Source organism: Vombatus ursinus, unplaced genomic scaffold (assembly GCF_900497805.2).
Source record: "Vombatus ursinus unplaced genomic scaffold, bare-nosed wombat genome assembly UNPS02014832.1, whole genome shotgun sequence".
Taxonomy (NCBI): domain Eukaryota; kingdom Metazoa; phylum Chordata; class Mammalia; order Diprotodontia; family Vombatidae; genus Vombatus; species Vombatus ursinus.
The window spans coordinates 59,689,053-59,713,083 of NW_020954610.1; the positions used below are offsets into that span (position 1 = coordinate 59,689,053).

General features: G+C 37.6%; 1 protein-coding gene across 3 annotated transcripts in view; it reads left to right on the top strand.

The window, feature by feature from the left end:
• Positions 1 to 22,863, top strand: part of DCTN5 (dynactin subunit 5) — a 29,747-nt gene extending 6,884 nt beyond the window's left edge. For 2 of the 3 annotated variants that reach the window (XM_027839319.1, XM_027839321.1), the window contains 4 exons: positions 9,367 to 9,478; positions 11,786 to 11,888; positions 16,223 to 16,314; positions 22,075 to 22,863. In XM_027839319.1, the coding sequence (XP_027695120.1) occupies positions 9,367 to 9,478; positions 11,786 to 11,888; positions 16,223 to 16,314; positions 22,075 to 22,107 (340 nt within the window). In that variant the 3' untranslated portion in view covers positions 22,108 to 22,863. The remainder of the gene's footprint in view (positions 1 to 9,366; positions 9,479 to 11,785; positions 11,889 to 16,222; positions 16,315 to 22,074) is intronic. The other variant, XM_027839320.1, reaches the window with a different exon arrangement.
• Positions 22,864 to 24,031: the final 1,168 nt, after the last annotated feature.

Consider the following 24,031-nt stretch of genomic DNA (forward strand, 5'->3'; position numbering starts at 1 on the left):
AGAGAAACACATAGCATGTATCTGTAGCCAGAACGTTATCCCCAGTGGTGCCCTAGTGATAGCTAAGTAATGGCATTGATAGGGGCAGAAAGAAAGGGTAGGCAGCCTCCATCTATATCAGGAAGGCCCCAGATGAAATCATATTGCTGAGCACCTGAGTTTTACTTTCTGAGAACTAGAATTAAAGAGTTCTGATGTTCTATTTTTCCATTTACCTAGGGGTATTTTTTCAATTGTCCTCTTATCACCCCTGTGTTTGTATGGCTTTTTCTGTCTTTTATTGTTTTGGGGCAGCCTTGCACATAGTCAGTGAAAGTTGGTCTGCCTATTACTTCCAGCTGCTCAGCAGTTCAGTAGAAGGAAGTAGTGAAAGAGATTCATGTACTCCTTCATACCTCTAGAGAAAGGGAAAATAAGCCTAAGGAACCAGATGCATCTGATCTAAAATCCTCCATTCCCCTCCTCCCAAGAAAATGGAGTATTAGGTTCGAAGTTCTGAGGCATTTCTGCCTAGTATTGGAAAATACAATAGAGGTGCTCCATGAAATGGATAGGATCTATAGCTGGGCTTACTACAGACTCTTATCTATGGGACTCTTATCTATGCACCTTCTTAGCCTAGGTATGGGGGCCCATTTTCATCACTATTCTAAGATTTCAAATAGGATATTGTCAGTAGCTCTTTTCATGACTTTTCAGTTTTGACCTTATGCTTTGGAGATCTGTGTTAAATCTCCCAAGGATAAGGATATGTCATCTGTATCTCAGGACTTAGAATTTTGTTCAGTCGTTTTCAGTCATGTCTGACTCTTTCTGACCCCATTTGGGGTTTTCTTGGCAAAGATATTGGAGTGGTTTCCTTCTCCAGCTCACTTGACAGATGAGGAAACTGAGGCAAACAGGGTTAAGTGACTTGGTCAAGGTTACTCAGTAAGTGTCTGAGGCCAGATTTGAACTCAGAAAAAGGAGTCTTCTTGACTCCTGACCTGGCTATCTACTGAGCCACTTAGCTAGACTTAGAATAGTGTCTTGGAAAACAGTAGGCTTCTTCCAGAAAGATTTCTTGAGGGTTCAGTTTCTTACTGCTTTTCCTGTAGGGCAGGTGATATTAAAAATTCCTACTCTTCCTTTAAAACTAGAATCTAGGTAAAATAACCCAACAAGTGACTAGAATAATTTAAATAAGTCTGTCACTATAGTATCAATGAAAACAAAACTTTTAAAAAATGTTATGTTAAGTGTTATGTTAGTTATGTTAGCATAATAATAAAAACTTAAAACCTTTACTGATCTATGAAGAACAACTTTCTTTGCTTTTCAAAATTGTTATTTTAATGACTTCAAAATGTATTTTCCAGTTCCATAACCATTTAGTCTTTCATGGAACACTTCATCTTTCCAAAAGCCAAACATTAATGTCAGAGAGTGTTCAGCAGAACCAACAGAATCTATTGGGAAATGGTGTGCCACCCACCCACCCCCATACCTGCTGAACTTGTTCTCCAAAGTTTAAGAAAGAAACTGTATGTTCTCCATCATTCCTAAACCAAGGAAGAATATTTTTGGTAATAGCAGCTGCCATTTCTTCCTGGCAATGTTTTCTGAAAAACAGTTTTTGACCTTTACTTCCCTAGCCTTACCTGGTGCAAAAGCATGAAAATGAATTTCATGAAGTATGTCGAATCCAAAAAGTAGGATTAATACTATCATCTACCACCAGATGTCAGTGTAAGCATGAAAATGAGCTTTTTCTGAAGACTAATTGCAATATCTTTTCTAGTAGCTATAATTAATTTTTCCTAACTTTCTTCTGTTTCCAAATAAAAGTCATTTTTCAAGATGCTTTTACAAATATGTCACAATTACTGCAGTTTTGCTGCTTAATGTCTATTGAGCATGTCTAAGTATGGGTTTCTGGATTACATCAGAGGCAGTTTAATCTATGGACAAGCATATTCAGCAACCCTTCCTGAAAGAGTCAGCTTTCTTAATAGGCTAGTTTGGAAAACTCTCATTGGGTCTAAAGTTGCCTTGGACTAGAGGTGGGAAACCTGGGGCCTTGAGGCCACATGTGGCCCTCTGGATCCTCAAGTGAGGCCCTTTGAGAGAATCCAAACTTCAGAGGATTTGGTCAAAGGGCCGCACTTGAGGGCCTAGAGGGCTACATGTGGCCTCAAGGCCCCAGGTTTCCCACCCCTTGCCTTGGACTCAGAAAATGCTCAATTCAGAAATTATCTATGCCAATTACTTCTTCTTCTCTCTCTTTTTTTTTTTTAAAGTGAGGCAATTTGGGTTAAGTGACTTGCCCAGAATCACACAGCTGGGAAGTATTATGTGTCTGAGGTCTGATTTGAACTCAGGTCGTCCTGACTGCAGGGCCACTGCTCTATCCACTGTGCCACCTAGCTGCCCCTATGCCAATTACTTCTTTTTGGAATAGCTATTAACTAAGTTAATGTTCTTGTGAAAGCTTTTCTGGTTAATTCTTTCCATAGTCACTGCCTGTAATTACATAAAGGAAGCCTCAGGTAAGCTTCAGGTATCTAGGTGGCACAATGAACTTAGAGTCAGGAAGACCTGAATTCAAATGTAGCCTCAGACACTTAGCCATGTGACCCTTGGCAAGTCATTTAACCTATGTCTTCTTCAGGTTCCTCATCTATAAAGTATGGTTAATAATAGGACCTACTTCCCAGGATTGTTGTGAGGATAAAATGAGATAATATTTGTCAAATGCTTTGCAAATCAAAAGGCACTTTGTAAATGTTGTTAGGCAAAAACCTGAATGTTGGAATATAAATTTAAGAACAACAGTACAAGTTACTAGAAGCCGGGAAGAGATAGAAAAGCATCTTAGAACATTGATATTTTTATTGCTAGAGTTAGTGGCTGTTGATTTTTAATAAGTTAAGCATTAGGTCATTTTATTGAGATTTTTATTGACTTCAGAGCAAATAGGAGTAAGTGGTTTTTGTTGCTCTCAGATGTAGACACTAGAAGTTATTGAATTGCTAGTGGAATGGAAATCATTCTATCTTTAAAGCTTCTTTAGCAATTAAAAAAATATGAAAAATAAGAGAAATTAGCAATATGTTCTTTTTTATGGGTCCTGAACTATTTTAGGTACCATGATTAATTTTTTCTCCATTCAGTTCAGTTAGTACTAGAATTAGTACTGGTCTTTGAGTGTTTGTGTTGGGTGTCTAATGAGCATTCTCATCAGACAGTGTTTATTAAATATCTACTTGTTTGTTAAAGCTGTTGTGCCAAGCTCTTCTCATTTCCTCCATCTTTTCTTTATGTATCCCTTTCTCTTCCTTTTGGTGCCACCCATCCTTTGAGATGCCCAGTTCTTTCATGCTGTTCTGATGACCCATCAAAAAGGAAGAAGAAAAACAAAATGATAAATTAATTCACATTAGTGTTACTGACTGAACTGTGTTACCTCTATAAAATATTGGAGCTGCCTAGAAAAGGACTTAGAATCAAAAGAATAAAATTAGCGGTGGAATTTCAGTCACTGTGAGATTTGAATTGTGAGAAGAAAGATTTTTCTTTAACAAAATGTCTTCCTGATGTTCACGAATTAAATTAATTAGGCCAATACTTACATGATCCCCAAATCTGCCCTTTCTTTCAACTTCCCTATTTATGTTGTCTTACCATGTGCCAGTCACCCAAGGTCAACACCTAGAAGTTATTATCTTTGACATTTTGTTCAGTCTGCCCTTCATTCTGTCAAGTTCTGATAATTCTGCCTCCAAATCTGTTCCTTCCTCTCAGTTTCTACTTTTTTCACTTCATTCTAAGCCCTCATTAACTCCCTTCTCCAATTTCTCCTTCCTGTAGGCCATCTTACGTATTACTGCTAGAGAAATCTTAAATCATTCTAAGTACAACTCTGATCTTATCAGCCCTTATGCACAAATCCCTAATGACTCCCTCTTATCAAATACAGCTTAAATTCTTTAACCTGGCATTTAAGACTCTCAACCTTCCCAGCCTCATTTAATGCTGCTTTTTTCCATACATCTTGTGCTCCAGCCAGGCTAGACTATCTGCTGTTCTTCAAACATCCTCCCTTTCCTACCTCCTAGCCTTAATTGAGGCAATTCCATTCACCTAAAAAGCACTCCCTTTCTCTCCCCCCCCACCCTGTTCCCCTCCTACTTGTACTTCAAATGCCACTTCCCCATGAAGCCTTTCCTCATTCCCCCACTGGAAGAAAACTCTCCTTTAACTCCTATAGCATTTGGGTTTTATACTTCTCTATAGCACTTACCACATTTTACCTTGTATCAGTTATTTATGTACATTTTATCTCTACTGCTAGTCTTTTAGATCTTTGAGAGCAGAGATTTTTTCTCTCTCTTTCTGTCCTAGCATAGTGCCTTACATGTAGTCAGTGTTTGATAACAACTTAATGAACGAATAAAGCCAATAGTGCTGACCTCTGGTATATAGAACATCACATCTTCTTGGAGCTCAGCCACTACGAACTCCAAAATTATTCACCCTGTGCTTCCATGCTTATTCACTATGGGTTATCTGGAAACTACTTAGTTTCCTTCTTTCACCAACTTCAAAGCCTCCATCTTTACTACTGCCATTCTAGTTCTGGCCATTATAGCATGCTCTAACAGAGCCCTCTGTGATCAACACTTGGGAAGCTTCCTTTCCCTCCGTACCATTTCCATTCACTGAATCTCACTCAACTTTAGTGGCTTGGAAAGGACCTTAGAGGTCATCTAATCCTACCATTACCTAAACTAGAATCCCGTTTACTGACAAGTGGGTGCTTATCAGAATTTTTCCCCTCATATCAAGCTGTCATCAACTGCTCTGTAATTTCAAACTATTCTTCTCCTATATACCAGGAAAAACTGAAGGAGAATAAGAATAAATTATAATTTTCAGAGTATACATTCCTGACTAAGTCTGGTTTCTCCTCCATTCTAGTCTCTCCACTGCTACCACCATAACCATCCCCTACACTTTACATATCAACTTTTCTCTTCTGCATCACTTATCTTCATTAGACAATAGTGAGGAAAACAATACCTTTGTACTTCAGTTTCTTGCCTAAGAAACTTGGCAATACTTTCTAAATTCCTTCAGTCATTATCATTTATATTCACATTAATCACTAGAAGGGTAAATAGTCATAAGTTTTAACAAGTCTTGGGAGGTTCTTTGTTATGTCTGGTTACATTCTTCAAGAAGACACAGCCTTCTTATGATTATCACATAAACAAATAGCTGCCACAGTACAGCTGACCTGGGAGTCACTACTACCCTTCTCTTCTTCTTCTGATGCTTATGGGCTCCTCCCTCACCTGACAGCACCTGTGAGTCTACTTTATCATTCCCTGGAGCACATTCTTTCTCTGAATATCCTGCTCTTTCTTCTTTAGGACAAGTTCCAAATTGGTTTTTAATTCCAAGTGTACAGTGGTCCTTTTTTTCTTCTTCCTTTTCAGTGTTATCCTCTCTTTTAATCTCCTGAAATGAGCCAGTTTTCTCCTTTGCCATTTAGACTCCTTTTCCCCCATGAAGCCTTGCTTCTGTTTTGTTTTGCCTTTTTTGGCTACATTATCATCTCTTTTAACCTAGAATGTAAAAACATTCCTCAAGACCCTTTACCATCCCTTGCAAGAGGGAAATCAACCTACATTTGAAACATAAATAACAGTCACTTAGCTATGGTAAAAATAGAAACCTTGCATATTTAATGTAAGTCACAGCCAAATTATTGGTGCCCTCCATCTTGGTAGAGATACTCAGTCTTGTTTTTCACATTCCTTGTGAATGCTTACTCCTAGCCTCCTAAGCACTTCTTTAAGACTTTTACAACTTTTCGTCACCTTTTAACAGCATTGTTATTCACATTCACATTTCCTTTCCTTTCTCTCAACCATTTACCTGACAGTCATACCCAGCTTCCTTTCTCTTTTCTCCCTAATCTTTTGTCTAACCAGTTTGTCTTACTTATCACTTTATTTTACTTACCTTTTTGTACCAACTACCTTGTCCTACCCCTTCTCCTTGAGTCCTTCTTTTCTAGTCCTTTCTCCGCAATTCTTGATCATGATCAGTGTTTTAAAATAAATCATCTATTTCCTGATTCATTCTAGATTTTTTGCCAAAAATGGATAGCAGACTCAATGGTTGAAGGTTCACAGAATCTACTTTCTTTTTCTTTTCAAAAAGTGTGAAAATACTTGCTTATCACCAGTCCTATAATACTTCTCCTAAATCCTCAAAGGCCATCAACAATTTAGCTATTGTATCTTGTACTTTTTTCATTGCCTTGGCATGTTTGAGGTGGCAGAATGACATGTAAGTGGAAATGTCCTTCAGGCAATTAGAAATTTGGAACTAAATCTTGGAAATGAAATCATATGCCACAATTTTTCAGCCATTCCCCAGTTGATAGAAACCCACTTTGTTTCTGTTGGTCTGCTACAACAAAAAGTGCTGTTACAAATGTTTTTGTACACTTGGGTCCTTTCTCCTATGTCTTTGACCTCTTTGATGGGTATGCTGACTACTGGGTATCATTGAATCAAAAAGTACATATAGATAAGTGACATTTTGTGTATAGTTCCAAGTTGTTTCCCAGAATGATTGTATCACTTCATAGCTCTACCAGCAGAGCATATGTATGTCTGACTTTTGTGTGTCAGTTCCTCCAACAATTGCCATTTTTTTCATCATCTTTGCCAATTGTATGTGTATGAAGTGAAACCTCAAAATTGTTTTCATTTGCATTTCTCTGTCATTAGTGATTTGGAATATTTTGGGGGTATGATTGGTATTAGCTTAAATTTCTTCATTTGAATGCAGCCAATTCATATTCTTTGACTTTTGGGGGAATGGCTCTTGTTCTTATGTATTTTCAGTTCTCTACATGTGCTGGATATCAGACATATATCAGAGAAATTACAATTGTTTTTTCCCAGTTAACTATTTCTAGGAGGGAGTTTCTATGCCAGGGATTCCTCACACCTATGAAATGACATGGCTCGACCCCTAAAAATATTAACTTACTACCAAACAGAAGGTAAGAGTAAAGGAAAGATCTTCTTATGCTTCTCTGAGGTAATTATTTTAAGAAGAAGATCTCTGAAGAAAAACTGTTGAGTGGGAGAAAAATCTTTGCATCAAAATATATATGTGGGGGCAGCTAGGTGGCACAGTGGATAGAGCACTGGCCTTGGAGTCAGGAGGATTTGAGTTCAAATCCGGTCTCAGACCAGACACTTGACATTTACTAGCTGTGTGACCCTGGGCAAGTCACTTAACCCCAGTCGCCTCACGAAACGTGTGTGTTTGTGTGTGTGTGTGTGTGTGTGTGTGTGTGTATTTGTGGGGCAGTTGGGGTTAAGTGACTTGCCCAGAGTCACACAGCTAGTGTTATGTGTCAGAGGCCAGATTTGAACTCAGGTCCTTCTGAGTTCAAGCTGGTACTCTATCCACTGTGCCACCTAGCTGCCCTTTTCTTTCTTTCTTTCTTTTTCTTTTTTTTTTTGGTGAGGCAATTGGGGTTAAGTGACTTGCCCAGAGTCACACAGCTAGTAAGTGTTAGCGTCAAAATATTTCTGATAAAAGTGCAATGTCCACAATATAATAACACAAACGTATAAGACCAAGAGCCAGTGGTCAAAGAATATGAACAGTTTTCAAAAGATAAATTGCAAGCTATCAGAAATCATGAAAAATTGCTCTAACATTTTAACAAGAGAAATACAAATTAAAACAACTCTGAGGTTTTGCTCTTATACCAGTCCAGTTGGCAAATAGGATTAAAAGCAGAAATAGTAAGTGTTGCAGGGGCCATGGAAAGACATGTACAATAACACATTGCTGGTCTCTTTGGGAAAATAATTTGTAATTATGTGAGAAAAGTCACTACACTGTTTATACTTTTCAACCCAGCATTTAATAGATGCTTGTTGAAATGTTTGTTGTTCTCATTACTGGGCATATATCACAAGGAGGTCAAATGCACAAAGGCCCCATATAGTACCCACAGTCATAGCAGTACTTTTTAGTGCAGCTCAAAACTAGAAATAACATGAGTACCCTTTGATTTTAGGTGAGTGAATAAATGTATATTACATACCACATATTACATACCACACACATATACTATAAGAAGCAACTAACATGAAGAAGTTAGAAAGCCCAGAAAGACCTTTATAGACTGATGCAGAGTGAAGTTAGCAGAACCAAGAGAATAGCACATAAAGGCTACAGTGATATACACGAAAAAGCACCAGAACTCTGTATAAATGTATTGCCCATTATTACCCTCAGAGGACAAATGAGGAACTCTTTCCCTCTATATACAAGCAAGGTACAGGACAAGGGAAGTGGAATGTTGGATATTCTGTCAGACACAGCTGATATGCTGTTTGATTTTACTTTTTTTTTTTCTTCATAAGAAGGAAGGATTCAGTAGACATGGGAGCTGTGTCATGAAATGATTGATATAAAAAAAGAGATATGAATAAAACTTTTTTTAAGTGGAAAGATTTGCTATCTCCCAGGACCCTATTACTTTTATGTTATTTCTCCAGTGCTTATTTTGTAGCTTGCCATTAACTTTTCTTCCTTCTACTCTCCCTGTAGAGTTTACCTATCCGGTGCCTGTCAGTTCCAAACACTTCCCTTTTGTCTAAAACTGACGACGTTTGTTGTTTTTGAGAAAACTATGTTTTGTTAAATCTGTTTTATTACTACAAAGATCTCAAAATAAAAGGAGTCATTCTCTGGGCTTAGCTGTGTTAACTTTAAGATTCTGTTCACAGAATTCTTTCCTTGTCAAAAATAGATCGTTCATTGTTTATCCTTCATTCTCGAAGAGGATCATGACATCAGGAAGGTGATGTCTTGACTTGCAAGTGAATTGGATTTGAGTGAGGGAGAGCTGTGCAAAGTCACCAGCCTCACTCTCTCCTCCACAGCCATCTAGGTCTAGTGGCAAGATATAGATCAGGATGACTTGGAGATGGCCCTGGGTGCAGTGGGAGACCTTGGCCTTTTTAAGCTAAGGTCTTTCCCAGGTCTCAGTTTGACTGAGGCAATGCCCATTGACTGATTAAGGCTAGGTAAGAAATAAGGCAAGGAATGGCTTCTTTACCTAGTCAAAAAAATAAAATTAAAAAATCAACCTGGGAGGGGAAGACCCTCAGGGTTTCTGGTCAAAACAGAAACAATTGCTATTTACACTCACTCTGAGCCATCAAAAATAACCTTTAGTTAAAGTGGTGAAGTGTAGTAAATGATCTGTGGTTATGTAAACTTAGATTCAAAGTACAATAAATGATACTTTTTGTTCTCATCTTTCTTTTCCTTCTCCAGAGTGGCATTCTTTCCTCTTCACATTGGTGACCATGTCTTTATTGAAGAGGACTGTGTGGTCAATGCAGCCCAAATCGGTTCATATGTCCACATAGGCAAGAACTGTGTGATTGTAAGTGTTGTGGCATCAGCTTGCCTAAGCAGTCTTCCTTCTCTAACCTCAACCTCCAATTTCCCAATCTCCCTTTTTCTTTCATTTGTTCTTTCTTCTTTGTTTTAAAGCTCTGTGGCTCCAGTTCCTTCACATTCAGGCTAGTTTTGGTATGGGGGATATAGCTGTAGGATCTCCAGGAGCATAAGTTCTCACTTGAATTAGATCATCCAGATGCTTTACAGATCAGGAGCTCCATTCAGATTGGGATTTGTAATCTTCCTGGAGGCAGATTAGAACTCTCTTAACATGTAGTGAAAAGGTTCTCCAAATTCTACACTTGTCCCTTACTCTAAACCTAGGGTTTATGAGTGCTGAAGGGGTCCATCAATGAGTCATTAACTTGGATGGGGAAAAAAAATGACATCTTTATTTTTGCTGACCTCTAATTGAAATTTAGCATTTCCTCCCATTATTTAAAAATATTATTTTGAGAAAGGATGTCTGGGTTTCACCAGACTGCCAAAGAAGTTTGTGACAAAAAGAAGTTAAAGAACTCCTGTTCTGGAGTGATGAAAACCCAAGACCCTGAAAGTGCCCCCTCCAGAGCCACCCATGTAAATTCAAAAGCACGGTTCAGTCTGTTGGCTTTATTTGTGTGGCTTTTTGTGCCACCATTTGAATAAATAAATCCATGAGGCATTAATTGCTAAGCATTGCCAGTGATCACTTTCTAAGCATTTCAAAATTCTCAAGTGACCTCAGCAGTAAGATTTTCCTGATTTCCTGTATTTGCTTTAAATATTATATCTGCTTCAGTTTGTTCTTTATTCTCTTTTCTATAGGATTCCTTGCATTGAGACAGTGTTAGTTATAGGGAATTCTTTTGGATACTTATTATCTCCAAGCTGTGTTCAGCTTGGTTATGTTGAGAGAAATAGGCTGTCACCATATTGGAAATCCAGAGGAGAGACCTCTCAAGTTGAGAAAAACAGTAATTTGAGTAGTTCAGTTCATTCAAATCAACAATTATTAAGTACCTACTGTCTACTGTGTTCTGTGCTGAGAATACAAAGGTAAAGTAAATTATAGTTTCTGCCCTTAAGAACCTAGAGGTAATTCAGTTTGGTCAAGGTCAGTGCTCTTTATATTGGAGGTAAGTGGATATGTCTGGCTAATTATAGAATTAAAGCCTTGGAGGTATAAGTGTTTTAGAAAATTCATTTGGCAACTTGCCTTTTTCATGATACATACAGGATTCTTCCATGTAAAGGAAACAAAAACAGCAGATCCAACTTGGAACTGAGTATTTAGAATGTTCTTTGGGTAGAATATTAGGTCAAAGTAACTCAGCATTATGCTGAGTGAGTTAATGTTCACACATTTTCAACTGGGGACATTGTGTTTTACCAAGAAGTGTAACCACAGCAGTGGTAAAATGATAGCAGTGTGGGAAAGTAACTAATAGTAACTAATGAAATGTAGGACTTGTATTTCTTCTGTAAATATAATATGTTACAGCTTCAAATAGTAAATAGGAACCTCTTTCTTCCATAATCCTCGAAACAAATAAGTCTCATAAATCTCCTCTGCCCCACCAAATTATACAAGTCAGGACATGACTAACAAAGTAATCACAGATAAAACAGCATAAGTGAAAGATGCTATGATTTGTCAAGAAAGTAGTTAGTCTTTTTGAAAACTTTTAGACTTATTGCTACCCACCTCCAGAGAAAGAACTGATGGCTTCTGAATAGACACTGAAGCATGTTATTTTTCACTTTATTTCCTTCTTTCCTTTTCTTTTTTGTTTGAGTTTTCTTCCATAAAATGATTAATATGGAAATATATTTTACGTGATTGCACTTGTATAACCTTTATCGTATTACTTACTATTTCAGAAAGGGAAGCAGGGAGGGAGAGAAGAATAGAATTTACAACTCAAAACTTTTAAAAACCTGAATGTTAAAAATTGTTCTTACATGTAATTTGGGGGAAAATAAAATATTGTTTTAAAAATATAAATATAAATAAAAATAAAAACTACCCTCAAGTCTGAGAACCTTTTGCTATTTGCACACCTATAGTAGACTCATATAAACAAATCATAAAATCATCATTTACTGGTATGTAGTAAGCATGGAATTAAAACAATTATTGAGTTGGAGACTTGAGCTTAGGCAGCCTGCGACTTTTCTTGGGAATTGCTCCTTATAATTAATGGGAAAGAAATGGAGAATAATAACCACCCAAGAAGTAGATGAGAAAACATTCTCTACCTCCTTCATTTCCTGATCTATTTTCTGTTAACAAAATTTTTGCTTTTAGGGCCGACGCTGTGTATTGAAAGACTGTTGCAAAATTCTAGACAATACAGTATTACCTCCTGAAACTGTAGTCCCACCATTCACCGTCTTCTCAGGCTGTCCAGGTAACTTTGGGTTTTGATTGTATTTGGCTTAATCTTTTTCATATTACTTTGAACCCCTTCACTCCAGTTCTTGAATATTAGCAGGCCAGAAAAACAAACACTCCTAGGTCTTTCACCCAAGATAAGCACCTGTGTAGAGAGAAACCTTATGCAATCATTGATATTTTTTTTAAAGATCTGGAAAGGACCTTCCAGATCATCTTAGAATCATAGAATTTGTAGATGTGAAAAAGTTCTTAGAGATAAACTAGTCCATGCCCTGAATTTATGAATCAGGAAACTGTGACTTGCCTAAGTTCACACAACAATTTGGTAGCATAGTGGAACTAGAACTCAGCTAGCCTGATTCCCATCCCTTTATATGATCCTGCCCTACTTTGAGCTTACTCCAGCCTATGTCTGGAATGGTAGTACATTGACATGGTGTTTTTTGGTAGGGCAGGCACATTCTGTTCCTGCTGGCACCAGGAATGAGAATTTCTGACACAGAGCATGAACTAAAATGAGATACAGGTAACCCAGAAGGAATGTAGCCCTTTATACAGATTTTCATTAGGACTATTTTTTTTTTCAACAGAAGAGGAAAAAAAATAGCAATTCAACTTCCATAGTTCTTTCTTTGGATGTGGATAGCATTTTTCATCACAAGGCCTCTGGAGATGTCTTAGATCCTTGTGTTGCCAGGAGGGGTTAAGTTTATCAATATTAGTCATCACACAACGTGGCTGTTATTGTGTACAACATCCTCTTGGTTCTGCTCACTTCACTCAGCATAAGATCATACAAGTCTTTCCAGGTTTTTCTGAAGTCAGCCTGTTCATCATTTCTTATAGCACAATAGTGTTCCATCACATTCATATACCACAACTTGCTCAGCCATTCCCCAACTGATGGGCATCCTCTCAATTTCCAATTCTTTGCCACCACAAAAAGAGCTGCTATGAATATTTTGTACATGTGGGTCCTTTTCCCATTTGTATGATCTCTTTGGGATATAGCCCTAGAAGTGCTATTGCTGGGTCAAAGGGTATGCACATTTTTATAGCCCTTTGGCCATAGTTCCAAATTGCTCTCCAAAATGGTTGGATCATTTCACAACTCTACCAATAATGCATTAGTGTTCCAATTTTCCCACATCTTCTCCAACATTTATCATTTTCCTGTTTTGTCATGTTCGCTATTCTGATAGGTGTGATGTGGTACCTCAGAGTTGTTTTGATTTGCATTTCTCTGATCAATAGTGATTTAGAGCATTTTTTCATATGACTATAGATGGCTTTAATTTCTTCCTCTAAGAACTGTCTGTTCATATGATTAGGACTATTTTGTTAAGAAATCGCATCTTCTCTTCTCTCACTTAGCTGTAGTGAGCTGACTCTTCAGTAAGATGTTTTAGGGAAACATATTCTTGTTTTACCAGAGTGAATGTGCATAACTCAGATGACCTCCAAGTGATTTCCAGAAGAGGAAGTGTAGGGGAGCAGCTGGAAGTTTAAAATGATGAGTTGCTATTTGAATCTATTTCTGTACACCTCTGCTTGTTCTTTGGATGTGTGCAGCATATTCAGGCATAAAATACATTTGTTTTTAAAAAATTAAGTTTTTATTGATGTATTTTTTTAATGTCACCATATTTTCCCTAGTATCCCTTTCCCTCTGCTTCTAGAAAGCCTTTGCATATAGCAAATAGTATTTTTTCAAGACAAGAAAAAATAGGAAAAATCAGCATAACTGATCAATACATCAAAAAACATCAAATATATATACAATATGTAAAAGTTCTGAGTCTCCCACATCTACAAAGGATGAGGTGGGAGTGTCTTCTCATATCTCTTGTTTCAAGACATGCTTTTTCTCTATATTTTTCCAGTGTTCCCTTTTGAATTTTTTTTTGTGGTTCTTTTAGTTTACACTGTATATATTGTTTTCTTGAATCTTTTTACTTCACTCTGCATGAATTCATTTAAATTTTTCCATGCTTTTCTGTATTCATTACATTTATCATTTTGTATAGCACAGTGATATTCCATTAATGTACCACAATTTGTTTAGCCATTCCCAATTGATGGTCATTTCCTTTGTTTCTAATTCTTTGCTATTAGAAAAAGTACTGCTATAAATATATTGGTATATATAGGGACTTTGTTTTTATCAGTGGACTCTTTGGGGATTAAGCCTAGTAATAGAATCATTGGATCAAAGTATATGGACCTTTTATTCTATTTTGTTTTGTTTTTGTTTTTGGCGAGGCAGTCAGGATTAAATGACTTGCCCAGGCTCACACAGCTGTTAAGTATCAAGTGTCTGAGGCTGGATTTGAACTTCAGGTACTCCTGACTCCAGAGCCAGTGCTGTATCCACTGCATCATCTAGCTGCCCCCTCCTTTTTTTTTGGAAATTTTTTTTATTTTAAACTTAAATACAAAATAAGGGGGAAAAAAAGAGAAACAAACTTAAATACTAAAACTAAAATAATACAAAAAAAGAAAAGAAAAGAAAACATTGCCATGTGCACAGCAGAAGGTGAGTTCAAAATATACAGCAATAAATTTCCATTTCAAGAAAGCCTGTATAATAAATACTATGCATTGTGTTGAGAGCTGTCCATCTTTTCTTTGCTTCCTTGTAAGTTTTCTTTTGTTCTCTGCTGTGCACTTTTTATTATGTTCTTTGTTCCCCCCTTCCTAACCTCCCCCCAGAAGGCTGCAATTAATTGTGGATATATTTATATAGAGATATATGCATATATACACACAAAGATACATACATACCCATACATACATACTTACACACATATATGCTTAGATAATTGATAATCCTAGTCATATATAGACATACACATTCATATGCATCTATGTAAAACCATACCATACTTATTTATCCTCTGTTTCTCTGAGGGTGGATAACCTATTTCTTCATAAGTCCAAGTCTTTCCATATTTTTACAAGTCCACCAACTCATCATTCCTACACTACAGCAATATTCCCACCTTCTGCTATCTAGTTATTTTAAATAGTCCAAAACAACATTGATAAATATGGCTGAAACATAGTATAGTTTCCCTATTTTTCTCTTTTGATTAAATCTATTTTAGCCTTAACTTTGTCCAAGATCATGATTATCACGCCTGCTCCTCTTTCCCTAACAAATTCCACTCCTGATCTTTATATTTGTACTATCTCTTATTTCCTATTCCTTCTGAGTGCTCTACTTCTACTTTATACCTTGCCCTCCTATTACTTAACCTACCCCCCCATTATCCTCCCATTCCAATTAATCTAAACAGCCTTCTTGTACCCCTCCTTTAACCTGTTCCCTCACCCTCCCCTCTAGAGATCCATCCCTCTTTTATCCTCTCCCCCTTTCCTATCCCCTTAGAATTTTATTTCTTTCTGAATTTAGAAGACTTTTATACTCTGCTAGATATATATGTATTGTTCCCTCTTGAACCCATTCCTGATGAAAGTAGGTTTCCAGAACTATCAGCCATCTTCCCTCATCTAATTCCTCTCTGTTGGTTCTTCCCCTTGCACCTCATTTGTATAAGATAATTACTCTTTTTAATTGTTCCTAAATGAGTTTTACTTTTTAAAATCATATTATACTCAGATCTGCCATTTTAGTTTACTTTATTTACATAATTCCAAATTGCTTTCCAAAATGGTTGTACTGAATGATAGCTCCACCAACAATGGACTAGTGTACCTATTTTCCAACATTGACTATTCCCATCTTTTGTCATCTTTGCCAATTTTGCAGGGTGTGAGGTGAAACCTCAGAGTTTTGATTTGTATTTATCATCATTAGTGATTTGGAGCATTCTTTCACATGGTTGTTAATAGTTTGCAGTTCTTTTGAAAACTGTTCACATCCTTTGATCACTTATTTCATGTACATTTCTAATAATTTTGTCTCTATAGTTGATTAGCAAGTTTTTGTTAAAGAATTGTGATCTGGCATGCCCATTTCTATTTACTTGGGATAGTGTTACACCAAAACCCTAGGACTCAGCATGCTATGCTCACTCTTGGAAAAATTCTGTCAGTCATAAATTTGCTTTAAAATCTCTTAGGTGATTTAATACAATTGCCACACTTCATATTAAAATGCTTAAATGTATTCCTACACTTTGGAAAATGTCTTAATTTATCAAAGCCTAAGTGGCATTATATAAAAAATATGAACAATGAATGTAAAACTACAGATTTTCTTTTCCTTTGTAGATAGAAAGTCAAACATTTAGATCCTGATAATGAAATAAAATTGCCTAAAATAATCATTAAAAACCATAAGCTCTGAGCCCATCCTTTACCTTCTCTGTTCTCTTTCCTTAGGACTCTTCTCTGGGGAGCTCCCAGAGTGCACCCAGGAGCTGATGATCGATGTCACCAAGAGCTACTACCAGAAGTTCTTGCCACTGACGCAGGTCTAGTACCCATGTCCCATGCCTCCGATGACTAGAGCTCTAGGAAGGACTTTGGAACCAGGGAGCTTTAAGGGCCTCCAAGACCAGGATCTTGTGTAGTCTCTTCCTCTCACTTTTGGCTTTTTTTTTTTTAATTTCTCAGTCTTTCCAACTCTCATTTTCTCCAGATGGCAAAAGCAAAACCACTGGAGGAATTGTCCAGAGTGTTATATTTAATTGAGATCTATTTATAGTCACTTTATTCCAGGTTTATTACAGAATTATTTTTGTTTGATTCCCTAACTCCTCCATCCCATGGATGAATGGGTCCTGCTGTATCACACCAGGAAAAAATTCTCTTTGAAAAACTTTCCAAGGAAAAAGTTACTTTGCTGTTACATTATATACAACCACAAAGGCAGCCTATCACCTACATGGACACACGTACAATGGATGGCTTTCTTGTTACTGAATAAATGCAGTCAGCTGCTGCATTTGCTCGTAAATCCTGAAAAATCTATAGGTGTTTATGAATTTTCAAAATTCAGACATTTGTTTGTGATCATTGTGAAGCTAAAATTGGGAAACAATAACTCCTTTTCTCCTAAACTATATGGAGCTATATTCAGAATTTGTGGCAAACACGTGGATAGTTAGATGGTGATTAGAGAGAGACTCCCTGACTGCTCTATTTAAGGCCCTTTCACTTGATGTGAGGTAGGATAAAGCTTAGGCCTTAAAGCTGTTTTCTAGTCATAGTGTGGGTGGCCTCAACATCCTAGATTCTGAATCCTTAACACATCTAACCCTGAATCCTATGCCCTACCCAAAGCTCTATTGAGTGGAGATGAAATAGGCCGGTAGTAATTCTTTCTTCCACAGAATAGCCCTGTTGTATTTGGGCAGGAGCCCAAGTCCTGTTTCATTAATGTTTAACATTTGTAAATTATGTTATTCGACTTGGGAGGGGTAACGCATAATTGATACTCCCTACCCCGGATGGTCTAGAGAGCTGGGCTAGCACCCTTATTTGATCCAAACCAAACTGTAAAATACAGACAAGTATTTCTGCCTCTGGGCTTTCTCCCTGACATTTGCATCAGCCAAGTTAGATATAACCACTTGCAAAAGACTAAATGTCATTATTGATGGAGTTTGTTCATAGTACCTGCTATCATTCACACCCCCTCAGTTCTGCCCTGACATCTGGGTCTAGCAGTGTATCACTAGAACCGAGACTAGGGAAGATGGCTTAAAAAAAACGATGCTAAGCTGGCATGACCCCTGGGAGTTTTGAAATTAGTAGCAAAAAGGGCCTGTGCAGCATATCACCTAGGGCTCAGATACTTATTAACCAGTTGTGAATTATACAAACACTGTATTGTGTACTAATAACCCTTCAATGTAAAACTTCTAGCTGGTTTGTTTGTACTTTTATGTACTTAAATTAAAGACCTTTTAAATGGGTCAGGCATTTTGAAGGTGTTGACTCTCCAGATACAGCTTTGTAGATGCTTGAAAAAACATCTTGCTCCTAATTAAGTGCTCCTATTTAGGTAATTTTACTCCTAATTAGTAATTAGGCCAGTAATTCAGGATTCTTCATCTTTTTGGTCTTTTCTGAGGAACAGTAAGGGATTTCCATTTAGAAAGATTGAAACCTGTAACTGCTACCACTTCCTCAAACTGCCACTTAGTGAAATAAAATCATAGCAACATAAAATCTTAAGAGTTTGGAGGGGACTTTAACGTTCATTTAGTCAAGCCTTTTAACATGGTATACAGTATTGCTTCCTGCAGCAAATTAGTGACTCAGCCCTTGCTTGAACACTTCCAATGACAGGAAGCTCACTGTTTTATTAGGTTAACCTATTCCATTTTTTAGCTCTGATTTGTGGACAGATCAAAATAGGTCTGTTTCTTTTCAGATAACAATCCTTCAGATATTCCCCTATATATTATAGCACCCTAAGTAATGTTCTATCTTGTCCACTCTTTAGTTTCTGCTCTGTTTGAAGGTAGTTATCTTCTTCTCTAAGATTTCTCAAGACTGAACAGCTCTAGTTTCCTCAAATGAAATGGTTTCCTATTCTCTCACTAACTTGATTATCCTCTGGAAGAGTTCCAGTTCGTAAAGAGAACTGACTATCACTTCCTTAGATATAATACAGCCAAGACATTATTTAAAAAACACACAGACACAGACACAGACACACACACACAGACACACACACACACACAGACACACACACACACACCCCCAGCTATTTGACACTGTTGACTTTCATAGAGCTTGTAGTCAACTGAAACCAAATGGCATGTGAGCTGTTTACCAACTAGATTTCCCCCAGCTTATCCTTCCTTGCATATTTGTTTTTTTTTAAAACCTAAATGAAGAACTTTACATTTATTTCTATTAAAATTCACCTCATTTTCAGCCCAAAGTTTATTTTTCCAAATTAATTCTGAGCTTGAACTATTTTGATAGAATTCGGAAATGCTGGCCTAGGATGGGGGTGGGGGTAGGGTATAAAATACCACAGGGATGAGAGGATCATGGATTACAAATTGAGAAGGGACCTTAGAGGGCCTTTAAGACAACCCCTTTATTGTACATGTGAGAAAACAGGTCAGAGATCTTAAGTGACTTGTCCAAGGTCACACTAGTAGTAATAGAAATGGGATTTGAACCCCCGTTATCTGGCTGCATAGCTATTGTTTTTTCCACCATACCAGGCTGTTCATATCTTTACCTTTGGGCCTTATCCCTAGCCTGTGAAATCTCAGTACGCTTTCTCTAAAAGGATTGGGGAATTTGGGGAGATCTGAAACAATAGAGAGGAAATTAAGCCTTTTTCATATAGAAAAATCTAAAGTATTTTTGATGCATACATTATTTTATTTTTATACCTGTAAAGGAAAACATGTCACTAGCATTTGCATTTTCATGTGGAAAAAAGTCATCCATGAAACAGTAGGGTTCTGTAGAACACAGTTTGGGAAACACTGGGGCAGACCTTTTCCAATTTTGATTTCATTTTTGTATCAATTATTTCTCAGGTACCTTGGAGCCTCTTGTTTTGTTCTTCTGAAGAATGAGCATTTATAAAAATGTATCTAGCTAACTTCGGGCCAAAAATGATAGCATAGCAAACTAATTAAATTCAAGGCCCTGTTCTCTAATATTAATAATGTCTGCTTCAGAGCCCAAAGAGCTGGGAGAGAAAGTTGACCTGATCCCCTCATGGTTCTCACTGTCTTTGATAGGTTGATCAGAGTGCTTTTGGTATAGAAATAAGTTAGCAAAACAGAAATGAAAAATGCCCATAGTATTATATATCAAGATGATGGATTTCTCTGAAGGTGAAAATCTTTATTCCTCTTACCTTAAGAGAAAGGGCTTAGGACCTTTGAATTTTCAACACTTCTGACAGCTTAGATTTCACTGAGCTATTACAGTGGGTAGAAGCTAGAAAAGAGCAACAAAACCTGCTTGAAATTGTTTCTGTCCTCTTGGAGAAGATAGAAATAAAGAGGAAAAAGCAAACTCTGCAGTAATGGAGGTTAGACAGTTATCTGTTTCCCAAGATATTTAAATTCCATCAGGTAAAATATGTGGTGACCTGAAGATGCGTTTGTAATGTTTATTCACCAAGCATTTCTTCAGCTGAAACTATGCCCAGCACTCTGCCAGATTGCTCTGGTGGACACAAAAGAAATAGAAGATACACTTTCTTCCCAGAGAGAAGTTATGATATAGTTGGGGAAGGAACACCCACTGTCATAAGTACAAATAGTAATACAAGATGGTGAATGATAAATGCTAAAATGAGTATGTATAGGTAGTAAGTCTTAGTATTCAGATGAGGGAGAGATCAGTGGGTGAGGTAGTACGTGAGGCGGGGCATTGAGAGACAGGATTTAAATAGGAAAGGATGAGCAAAGAAACAGGTGAGAATAAGTAGGACCTATTTGTCATCTCAGGGAGGAGACTAGCCCAAGTGGAGTAGATAGTTCAGCATGGAAAGTAGTAGAAGTTAAGATTGGGACTAGATTGTAGAGGGTTTTGACTGTTGGGCTAGAGTTAAGACTTTGTCCTTTGGGCATCAGGGTCATCAAAGGCTTTTTGGACATGACTTTTTAAGCAGGACATCAAATTGGAAATGTCCAATAAGAAATGTTCCCTCCTTTTTCAGCCCTGTTTTTCTAATGAGGAAGTGCAAAATGAAATTTTAGGTAGTTCTGTAACTATCCAAGGGTCACCTAGTAAAAAATAAGATCAAAGCTAAAAGCCCTAGAGTTCAGATAGTAGATAAGTTTCCAGCATTCTAACCTTTTGTGGGTTTTCCCACATCAATACCACTAAAATTTCTCCCTGCCTTCAAGTTGAAGAGTAGTTTAACTCAACAAATAACTCCAGGCCAGAGTCATACTAGTTTTCAGAGTAGGGTGGTGGTGAGGAGGGGTTGGGTGCCCTCCATGTGGAACATGCCATCATCCCTGGCCCTTCACTATGCCTCCATCAGATCCAGCCTCTTCATTTTATAGATGAGGCCCAGAGAAGTTGCAAGACTTGCTTAAAGACACACAAGTAGTCCATGACAGAGCTGGCATTCAAACCCAAGCCCTTTGACTCCATATCTGATGCTCTTTCCATTGTACCAGTACTCCCTCCAGTTTTTTTAGGAACTTGTTTATCGGATCAGTGGATTAGAAATTCTTTCCCAGGAAATCCAGTTATCCTATATTTGAAATGCACTTGTTTCTCACTATTTGAATTCCTGGGATGTGTCAAATCAGTTCTGCTGGTGATGAAGCATTCAATCTGTTAAATCACACCTCAGGTGCTATATTACCTAAGTGAAACATTTCCTAATTGTAACACACACACACACACACACACACACCAGTTAGTGCGTATTCCTTTTGAAATTACTTTGTATTTACTTACTTGTTGTATCAAACCATTAGGATGTATAAGTTCCTTGAGGACAGGGACTATTTTATTTTTCTAGCCCCAGCACCTAGCACAGACCCTTACACAAAGTAAGCAATTCATAAACATTTGTTGGATTTAATTAAATTGAAAGTATACACAACAACTGAAGAGAAACCCAGGCTTCTCTCTATTGTTCTGAAACCCAAATAATAATAGTCTTTGTCCCTTCTGACGTCCAATCTGACTTTGATCATAGTAGAAAACAGACACATTCCCCCATAGTATTGCTAAGCATTAATTTCTATAACTTCAATCCTCAAGTATGAGTTCTCAAGCTTTTGCTAGTGTTAAGGATTAGATAGATCTAGATGTTGATTTAGAAACACTAAATTTGCAGTGATTGCCTTTCATTTAGATAGGTTTCCTGTTGAAAAGGTTCACCACACTGACTTGTAAATATTAAGTCCCAGGGCTTTTATTTTCCTTTTCTTTTTCGTATTTCTATTTGCCCATGATTGGATTTCTCTTAGGCCTTGTTCTTCTGGGCCCATACTCATCGACAACACTGAACTAATTTCTTCAGTCTGCACTTTGCTAGGTGAATTTTTCTGATAAAACCTAGAGTAATTCCTTGTAGAAATATTTTATCTGATCGCTGCTGCCCCAGGGAAATTTAGTTATGCCCATAAGGCCTTTTTGGACCAGATCAGTGACTGGAAAATCCTAGAGGGACTCTAATGAGGAAAGAATGAAATTAGATTGATCTGTATAGGAAGCCCAGCTTCACTTTAGAAATAATGGATCACTGCTGCATTGTGTCCCCTGTGTGTATTGCTCTGCAGAGAATGAAATGGTGGAAAAGCTTCAATAGATGACCAGGTTAAGAATTCACTTTCAAGCTGTTGGTTACTTCAGCACATATGTAAGTGCCCTGTTCAGATGCTCCATTTCAAGCAGCCAATCACAATCAATAATAATCTCTGATTATGAAACAGGAATGCTGGGGAATTTTGATTACATCAGGTACCAGGGGAGATGGCTTAGATGAGAGAGAATGGTTGAAATTTGGGGGTTGGGGGTAGGAGATGGTAACTAATTCAAGAATCAAAAAATGGCCAGATTGTACATACCTACATGTTGGGAACATTCCCAAAGCTTGATGAAGAACTTGATGTTCTCTCCTCCCCTTTCAGATTTCGAAGTCTTTCTTTGGATAATTCAACCCTTCAAGACCTAAATTAAATTTTTTTTTGTCTTTTATCAAGGTGACCCCAACCAGGGTATAAAAACAAATCGCCAGTGAAGACATCAAAAAAGCAACCTGCTTAAAACTCTTTAAATTAGCCACTCTAACCTCCAAGTACCAGCCTACCTAGTTCTCTTGGAGGTTTCTGACTCTACAGTTTTAAATTTGCCTAGGTTGAGAGAATAGGGAATAAGGGATCCTGGGAGCATTTTGTCTGGTTGCTGCTGCCTCAGGAATATTTGGCTTCACAGACCTTAATCCCTAAAGCCATCTTGCAGGATGAGGTCCTTGGGGAAACAGTAGTGGGGAGAAAAGGCAATTAGGTTGGTCTGTGTAAGAAACTAATTTGCCACATTGACAGTAATAAATCATCCCTCTGTTATACCCTCTGTGTGTGTGTTATTGATTCCTGAATTGCCTACAGAGGTAATAGGGAAATTAGTCCCTTAGAAGGAATTGTAGTCACAACTCTATAACTAGCTTCCCTCTTCCCCACTTTTCCCTCCCCAAAGGGAAAAGATAAAGAAAAAACTCTTGTAACAAATATGATTAGCAAGCAAAATAGACTCCCACATTGGCCATGTCTCAAAATACTGCATTGAATATCACTGTCTTCAAGGATGTTTTTCTTTAGAGTATTATTAATGTATAAATTGTTCTGTTCATTTCCCTCTGCATAGCTTCATATATCTTCCTAGAGTTCTCTGAAAACTGTCCCTTTTGTCACTTCTTACAGCCAATAATATTCCATTACTGTTATACTCAGGGACTAAAGTAGTGAGATCAGACTATAAAAAGAGCTTGGGGGCAGAGAAGATTGCCAATTGATGGTAAGTTTTGAACAGGCAATCAGGAATTTAGCTAGAATATAGAGGGAAATGGAAGTTACTGACACCCTAGCCAATAAGTTTTGGTAGCAGGAGAATAGAACCCCTGAATTCAAAATGGTCCAGGTTATACCCCATCCATACCCCCTCATTCTGGTTCTTGCCTACATCCTCTCACCAGACCTTTACAAGTAAATCCACCCAGTGTGTCAAAAGTCCTTCCTTCAGATATTGATAGCATCACATTGGATAAACACCAGGAGAATAGACAGATTATCCAGTGGCTAAGATCTCTATCTCTTGCTTTTTCTCACACACGCGTGCCACGTGACTACCCTATATCCACACATTTCTCTGATAATACCTTTTATACCACTTTTCGTGTGCAGTTCGTTAATACTGTGCTGCAAGTTCCTCATACCCCCCATGGTTCTCTCTCCATTGTCCCTGGGGTTACCTGCAACTTTTATTCTGCAGGGACAACAGTATTCCATATTTTGCAGCTGCATCACATAACCAGAAAGAAAGAGTAGTATTAAAAAGTTAGGCCTTTGTTTCAGAGAGAAGTTTATGATCTTTAAAAGCATTATGCTGTATTCCAAATTCAGTCCAGCATGCTGTCATCCTAGTCAATTCTGGACCCAGGTCATTGTCCATCTGCTTTCAGTGTCTTTCCAAGATACATGCACTTACAGACCAGGTTTATGGACCATCCATTCAACTGCA